The 9,222-nt window shown below is 31.6% G+C and overlaps 1 protein-coding gene across 1 annotated transcript; it reads right to left on the bottom strand.

Moving 5' to 3' along the window:
* Positions 1-237: 237 nt before the first annotated feature.
* LOC133197048 (peroxisomal acyl-coenzyme A oxidase 3-like) lies at positions 238-7,889 on the bottom strand. The gene is made up of 4 exons (XM_061332888.1): positions 7,707-7,889; positions 5,244-5,391; positions 578-732; positions 238-405 (listed from the first exon to the last, which is right to left on the bottom strand). Exons 1-4 carry the CDS (start codon positions 7,887-7,889, stop codon positions 292-294), a joined length of 600 nt encoding a protein of 199 aa, XP_061188872.1. The 3' UTR covers positions 238-291.
* Between the last annotated feature and the right edge of the window lie 1,333 nt (positions 7,890-9,222).

The raw sequence follows: 9,222 nt of genomic DNA, 5'->3' as shown, positions 1-9,222 counted from the left end.
TAGGCTGTTTCTTTTCTTCCATCAACAATGTTTCCATGCTTTATTAAATCCTCTGGAAATGAGTGACATTTTATAAATGACCGATTAACAAAGTATTAATCATAGTACTGATTTCTATGGCCTTTCATTTCTCTTCATGTAGAATAAAATCTTAGCATACATGTACATGTACATGTTTTGTATTCTCTTTTTATTGATATGTTGTAAATAATATCTGTCACTGGTGATAAATGTATTATACACAAAATATATTGACTTGTTAAGCAAAGCTCTAACAAGAAGAGTTTCATTTTATAATTTGGACTTGCTTCCAATTACAGGTTTATCCACAAATTCTTTCCAATAAGTGGGTCTTTCTAAAGCATTGGGTCCTTGAATCATTGCACTGTACAAGTTCTTATAAATCTAAAGAAGGAAAAAAAACAGAATAGATTGTACCTCCTATAAATATCACTCACATCTAAGTTGTTCTTATGTAATTTATCAAATTTTAATTATAACTTTGTCAATACTGAGGAAAGTCATTGCCCATCCAATTTAGACTTTCTAATGTTAGAATTCAGAGTGAAATCAATACCTGTCCATCAGATCTTGTAATCGGAGAATTCAGAATGAAGTCTGTAGGAGCAATGGCATCAACGAGAGCCACAGCATCATCTTTAAGTTCATAACAAAGCTGTAAAATGGCCTCCCTGATCATCTTAGGTGGCTCACTTCCTGATATGTAGCCTCCTGTAAAAAATACAGATACATCAAGTTCTTAACTCAGCTGTAAAATGGTCTCCAGCTTTGTCTTGGGGGCCTCACTACCAAGGTATATCGGGCTCCTGTAAAATACAGAATACATCAAGTTCATAACTCAGCTGTAAAATGGTCTCCTGCATTGTCTTGGGGGCCTCACTACCAGGTATATAGCCTCCTGTAAAATACAGATACATCAAGTTCATAATTCAGCTGTGAAATGACCTCCCACAGTCTTAGAGGCCTCAGTACCAAGCACATAGCCTCCTGTAAAATAGAGAAGGCCATTCTTAAAAGAGATAAAGAGATAAAAGAAAGGCAAATAAGACATGCACAGTTCTTCAAGGCTGATAATACTGTCTGAAACATGCACAGTGAGGGTTAATACCTTCAAAATCATTAATTTTTCATGGGGGTTTTCTTCTTTTTTTATGAATAGACCCATGAATTCATGTCCTTTATGAAATGTTAAAATTTAAGTATATAACATCTCAAAATATCATCATTCAGAAAATTAAATTTCACAAATCAATGTTTTTTTCTATGAAAAAGTGATTTTACAGTAATAATCAGTATGTGTCTTATACAGTTTTGGAATGCTTTTAAATTGGAATGGAAAAGATTGTTTATTATAAAATAATTAGGTATAGAATGCATATGTTAATCAGTTGGTCAAATAAAGATTACATGTCATAAAGATGGCTTAACCCAGCATCAAAGTCTGTCAACATTTTATAACTCAAATGTATTTTAATTTCTTTTATAGCTAAAACTTCTATTCATGTAATTGCTACTTGCTTTATTTATGAATATTCTGAATTTTCCATTTTTGTAAACTTACCAGGAAAACCTTAATTTACTGAAACAGGAATTTTTTTTTTAAAATTATGAAATCCCCCAGGAAAATGTTCTTTATTTCTAAATCAAAAAGATGAAAAGTTTTGCAGAAAATATCCAAAACTTCCGTCTAACACGGAACTTTGTGTTTGATATATATTTCCGCTTTTTTAATCTATACAGTGTGCCATGTGTTTACAAATGCTTATGTGCTTGTCTACGAGTATTGTTCAAGTATATTTCAAGTATTTCATTAAGTGTCATGAGGAGGGTCTTTATTCTTAAATGTACAAACTTCACTGATTAAAACATATAAAATGTCATTAAATTACTAACAAAATGCACACATCACACACAATTCCATCTACAAAAATGTCTTTCATATTTACTTTTTATAGCATTAATTTGTCATAAACAGGTGTTCAACTGTTGATCCACATGATGTTCATAGTCTAATTTGAAGCAGGCTTCTTTTATGTACTTTGTACTTTTATTTATAAACCCTGATTTATTTATTACATAAGATAGAATTTGAACTCATTGAGAGGAACACTCTGATAAAACATACATTTTATTTCTGGACAAACTATGACTCTGTGTGAGGAAGTGACAAATGTACTTAGTACAGCAATGCTAGGAACAAAATATAGCACATAATGAAGGTGACTCAGAGCAATCAATCGAGTGTGTGTGAGAATTATTGATATTTAAAAATAAATACAGACATGCATACAGAGAGATCATAGTATTCAATCAAGAAGTATTATTATTATACAAGCGTTTTCCTATGATAAACTCCTTTTGTATAAAATTTGAAATTCTAACAATGTAAACTTTTTGATTTATTGTTTCACCATAGAATTAGACAGCCAGTCAGCTAGACAGACAGACGGATGACCAATGGGATTCCTAAATATTTCATCATAGAATACAGACAGCCAGTCAGCTAGACAGACAGATGGATGACCAATGGGATTCCTAAATATTTCATGCAGGGGTCTAAAACAATTATCCACAACCTATGTAAATCATACATCTAAAGCAGCACATCCTTGTGCTATTGCTATCTCCCCCTCCCACATTTTTCAAAATAAAGAAATTAATCCAAAGAATGTATTTCTTATATGTTGGCTAAGACAGTTCTAATTATGAAAGAATCATTCATTTCCTAATAGGACGAATACCCCTTATAGGGCAACTAAAAGTAGGGGAATACCTGACATTTCCAAAAGATTCAGGCCATGACAATAAATTTCTTTCGCATGATGGCAGAGTTCATTTGTTAGCTGTTTTAAATGTACTAGTAATTTGTTAATGGTTGTAAAACTTTTGTGTTTTGTATGAAATCATGTACATCCGTAGTTTTAGCATGAAAATATCATGACCTTAAGAAATTTTAACTTCTACTTCGTATGTCATGTTACTTTGACCTCTTGCAAACAAAAATGGTGGTGAATCTTGACAGACCTTTTGGACATTTTATATCAAATCATGATTAAACCATAATGATTATACCCTTCAAACTTCATTTGCAGGGGTATAAAAACATAGGGCAGAGAATCAATGAATTTATCAGTTAACCAATCAACAGTCACAGAATTTTAAGAATGTTCCTCTAGAGGAGGTGGAGTTAGTAAAAATTAGTTTGAAGGGTATGGATACCCTGAAAAATGACTTCATAAAATGCCAATGCCTATCACAAGCAGCTGAAAAATATCTTAATATTTGATAGAAATCAACCTCTCTTAAAATCTATACCAAATACATATATGATACCCTCTGCTGGGGCCCGAGATTACCTGTATACATTAAGAGCAATTTCCATCATCATTCCTAACTTCTTCTAAGTACATGTAAATGTACAGAAGAAAATTGTCCAGCTCTGTTTAATCATTCTGTGTTGAGGGTACAGCAGTAAGAGAGATAACCCTTAGATAAGATAATAATTTTGTCAATCAGTAAACTAAATTTATTAATCCCCAAAGTGATTTTGCAGATCATTAGTATCCTGATTATCAAGACTCCACTATATTAGTAAATACACTGTATAATTCATATACCGGTACAGCTTAAATCTGGTCTATAACCAATGAGTAAGATCAAATTTTATAGCACTTATTAATAATAAATAATTTGTCATACATTATTTACAATATTTACATTTGCAAATCCTTTCCTTTATATAACACCATTGAAAGCAGTGTGTATCTATATCTGTATAAACATGGGTTCCTCACGTCATAAACGTTAGACATAATTTCTCTGTGACGTCATGAAGGGCCGACACGCAATCAATGGATCAAACACGTGCCGTTGAGTTTGAAAAATAAAACACTTCACGCGTTAAGGATGTACAACACACCTACCCCAAAAATTTCCTGTCGTTTAATTTTCGCTATTTTTGTATATCTTATACATGACCATATCTACTATGTGTATGTACATTTTGGTCAAAATCGTTCGAGTCGAATTTGGACAGGAAGTTCCAAAAGTTACCCCCCTTTGGCTGATCACGAGTACAAAAAAAATTCAACAAACTAACTATAACATCCCTTATTTTAAAATATTTAAGGTTAGCCTATCTGTCAAAATTTGCTGAATCGTTCGTTTACCTATTAAACACACAAACAAAGTGAATTTGTAGAGGTACACTTCGAGAAAAACGATTTTGAAGAATTTAAACTGAAAAACTATGCTTCATTTTTGCATTGAAAAATGCGTGATTTTCAAATGAAATATTTTTTAATGAAAAAATCTGTCCTTTAATTTTGAAAAAAATTATTACTTCTTGTAACTGATGATCAAAATGTTCCTGATAATTTTTTAAAAAATTTTTAAACGACGCGTTTTGAATTTATAGCGGAAAATCTACCCCCCCCCCCCTCTCCGTAAGTTACGTTTCTCACAGCGTCTTTCAGACTTGGGACGAAAACAATGCTATGGTTCTACAAATACAAATAAAAATTCCTAGCTGGAAAGTATATTTTACTTAAAAAATGTAATGTACATTGTATTTATCACAAATATAAAACATCTGCATTTAAATGAAGATGAATAAGCAATTTCTGCAATTTTAAGATCCCCCCCCCCTCCATTCTTCTCTGCAATGCAGGACATTCGAGCTTGAAAAAAAAAAAAAAAACATCGGTAACGTCTGCATGATAAATATAATTGGCATATTGAACTCCTAAAGTAATGTCCTTCATTCGTGTACACTGATTAGATACATGTATTGACTTCTAATATTTTTTGTTATTCTAAATACTATTTTTTTTGTATTTATATTTAGTAAAACCATTTTTCTAAGGATTTTATGACCACGTGTCCGGTTTGGAGTTCATGCACACAGGTGCAGTTTCAAACCTTTATATGACCTACTTGCATTGAATATTATTTTTTAAGTGAACCAACAGTGGTGTATGTAAAACTCTCTTGTGATGAAAATGGAATATATGTACATTTAGGTTTTAATACCCCCCCCCCGGATATTGTATCCTCCTGTTGTTTCAATGAATGGAAATGATGTATTCGTCCATGTTAACTTCAATTGTACCAGATTGTAAATTATTTATCAGTATTAAAATTATCCATGTTAATCATCTACAATGGTATCATCTACATTGGTATCAATCGTTTTGTTTGGGCTATAGTGATTTCAGATTTACCTTGATACAATGATGTCAGGTGTTTCTCAAGACTCCAGAGTCCGAACAGAGCAGCAATACGGACCAAAACTTGAACAAGATCTGCAGGAACAGGCTCTCCATCTTTGCCCTCTCGTAACAAGGTCACAAACCGGTCAAGGACTGTTAGCTGGTCATAAGATATAGATTCAGAACTTACGAAAAAAAATTATGCCAGTTAATTATAATATATTATATTAAATTTCAAGATCTTTAAAAAGAGCTAAGGAAAAAAATTCAATGACCAAAATTGGACCCATTTTAGAAAAAAATTATACATTACTTTAACAGTTGATAGATACTTTATAATAAATATTTTTAAATAAATTTATTTTTGTGCATACTTGTGGAGGTATTATATTTGATCAAATTAAGGATTAAAATTGCGAGATTATGATGATTTTTGCAATCTATTCAAAGACTACATCATAAATACTCCATTTTCTGAAGTTTGTGTATTAATGAAATACACTTCCTTTAGTGAAAAATAAGCTGAGTTCATTTTTTTTTTTTTTGACAAATTTTTTGAATAATTCTGTATTTGACTAACTTTTTGACTAATTCTGTATTTTTGTGGCTGAATTAGACCCTTGGAGCCCCTAGTCTATGGGGCACAAAATCAGTTTGCTATATCCTTCATTAATGATAATATTGACCTATATCCACTACTGTAGATGTACTTTTTTTCCATTTGGGAATAATTTACATGATCACAAATTTTCCAATAGAAACTGCATATTACCTAAAATTTAAGACATTCCTATGATATCCAACAAATCTGCAAAATGTTCTACCTGTGGATTGAATACAAATGAGATTATGACCCAGAAGAAAAAGTATGTTTACAGTATTTACCTCTATATAAGCTAAAGCCAGTAATCTGCAGAATTAAGTAAACCTAACTGTTATTCTTAGCTGTGACCTAGTGACCTATTTTTACTTCTATAAGCTAAAACCAGTAACCTGTAGAATTAAGTAAGCCTAACTGTTATTCTTAGCTGTGACCTACTTTTACCTCTATATAAGCTAAAGCCAGTAACCAGCAGAATTAGGTAAGCCTAACTGTTATTCTTACATGTAGCTGTGATCTAGTGACCTATATTTACCTCTAAATACAGTGGCTGCAACGTTATTGTTGACAACATGCACAAACGATCATAACAATTCCGCACGATTAAATCTGTTACACGAAGGATCACTCAAGCACACGATTCTTTCATGATTGCTAATGCACGATTCTTCACACAAAACAGTTAAAATATTTAGGAGTGGATATTTTCAAAACGATATATGGCTTAATATAGTTATTTTAGATTACAAATAATTATTGATGCAATTCATGTACTTGATATTTTTGAAACTAAATAAGAGTGAATAGTTATTTTAGATTACAAATAATTATTTACGTAATTCTCCTACTAAGGAAAACTGAATTTGTTTTTTACCTTTTGGATATGTAAAAATGTAATTTATGATCGATTACTGCATGTTCTATCAGATGATAAAAGTGGGTCATGAATTTTGATTCTATTAAGAGTTTCTGATATGCAGTAAGGAAGGATAAGGTAAAAAAAAATGGCATAAAAATGAATTAAAGCTATATCCATCTTTCCATTTGTGAATCTATAAAATCAGCAATTATTTTACCATTCAGTCATTTGCAAAAATTAATATCAGGGATAAATACAGAAAAAAGTAACCCCGACAATTATGTCGTGTTCATTCGCCAACTAAATATTTATGTAAGCATTTATAATTATTTTTTTTTGTTGTAAAAATATACATTTTTGATGCATTGAAATAAAAAATACCTTGACCACAATTAGCAGTAAACATCATTAACATCAGAGAAATATCGTTGAACATCTTAAATACGTTTTATCATTAGATGTTGCACTATTTTAAGAGAATACAATATTGTACGACTTACTGTATTGCTTTTTTTTTTACCAGCGATAATTAGTTCGTTCAATTAAGTAAATCACGCTTCATTTCTTTAAAAAAAACCAGACAAGTGAAATGCTTGTTTAACAAATTAAATTCCGATAAAAACTTACAAAACGAAATTTTCACGTTTCTTACCACATGATCGTGCACAATTAAAACCGCAAACGATTGAGCCTGACACACATGATCTCCCGATCACGCATGTTTCACGAACTATTCTACACGATTGGTTTGTCAACAATACATTGCAGCCACTGTAAGCTAGAGCCAGTGACCTGCAGAAGTAGGCTTGACTGTTATTCTTAACTGTGACCTATATTACCTCTATATAAGTTTGAGCCAGGGACATGCAGAAGTAAGCCTGACTGTTATTCTTAACTGTGACCTAGTGACCTATATCTACTATTTACCTCTGTATAAGCTAGAGTCAGGGGCCTGCAGAAGTAAGCCTGACTGTTATTCCTAGCTGTGACCTAGTGACCTATATCTTCTATTTACCTCTATATAAGCTAGAGCTAGTGACCTGCAGAAGTATGCCTGACTGTTATTCCTGGCTGTGAATCCATCATTTCCTTTCTGAGACTGGGACTGTAATCTCTGAGAACTGTCAATCAGAAGTCGACACAGAAGCCAACGGAAAGCATTAACACACAATGAAAATAAAAAAAATGGATAATACATGAATTTAGTAAAACATAAAAATGTACACATACATTTTCAAATGAGCCTAGAGTTACCTCATTTGATCAAGATGTCAATTATATAAATGCTCTAACTTACACTGACAGTTGTAAAATAAAATTGTTAAATTCTATTAATAATAAATTAACTGCAAAACAAACTAACTTAAAATCCTTTCAAGTTATGTACTTTTTTTATTTACAGAGAAAAAAAGAGATGGATAAATAGATAAATAAAGACACTTCCTAAAATTAACTAATACTGGTAGTGGTTTTTTTTTTTTTTTTTTTTTTTTTTTTTTTTTTTTTTTTTTTGGTTGCTACTTTCATCCTTTGAATACTCTGTAAACAAACTCTAATAAAAAGAATGTTGACTGAATGTTTCATACAAATTATTAGGCCATTTTCACACTTAATTGTCTGCGGAATACCCGATCATGACAAGGAGCACACGCCGGGTGAGACCTGTCAACAGGGGATACTTACTCCTCCATGAATTCTGATCCCACCTCTGATGTTTTTAAAGGTCTGTGTTTGCTGGTAACCGTCGTTAGTGTTAATTATGTACTAAAAGTCTAATTAATTGAGGTAATTTTAAATACTTTGATAATCTGTGTTGTTAAAATTAAAGTTATAAATGCTCAAAAAAATTTTATTCCCCTTAGAAAGGTTAATGTGACTACTGTGTTATTCTACCAAATTATTTTTTTTTTCGTTTTCTCAGCTGTCCCCTTGAGAAAAGAAATGTCTGCCGAACAACATTGGAAAAATCAATAAAAGAGTTATCTACTCTACAACCTACGACTGAGTGCGAAGTTGTTTACAACAATACTGGAGAAGGTAAAAATGAGCTGCATTGGTGAAAAATAAGTTTATATTGAATGATGATTTTTACGTGTTCCATCAGTGACAACTTCAATTTCTTTTGATCGAATGAGGAATGATTCAATATTAATGTCACAACTACTAAAAATCTTTAATAACCAAATGTCATCAAAAGTTAATTAAACAATACAAATTGAGAACAGAGAAACATGGGTCTCTGTCAGAGGTGGGATCGCACGAGTATAGGAGTAAGTATCCACTGTAAAAAGGTAATTTTTTTATCTTAAAAAATTAAGTCATTTTGTACTCTTAATAGGAATAAATAAAAATTCATCGTGATATTATAAGACTCTCCCGGATTAGATTTACAATTGATATTACTTGATTCAATTCTATATTTTACAGTGCTGGATTGCTTTTGGCGTTACCTTTGGGAAAACTACAAAACATACCTGCCTGTCCTTGTTGGAGTGCTTGCCTTGTTAATCATTTTCAACACCATGTGTATT

This window comes from Saccostrea echinata, unplaced genomic scaffold, assembly GCF_033153115.1.
Source record: "Saccostrea echinata isolate AGI-Se365-2 ecotype Australia unplaced genomic scaffold, CSIRO_AGI_Sech_v1 ptg000030l, whole genome shotgun sequence".
NCBI lineage: Eukaryota > Metazoa > Mollusca > Bivalvia > Ostreida > Ostreidae > Saccostrea > Saccostrea echinata.
The sequence above is the reverse complement of the archived record's forward strand: the minus strand, read 5'-3'. Positions and strand labels throughout refer to the sequence as shown.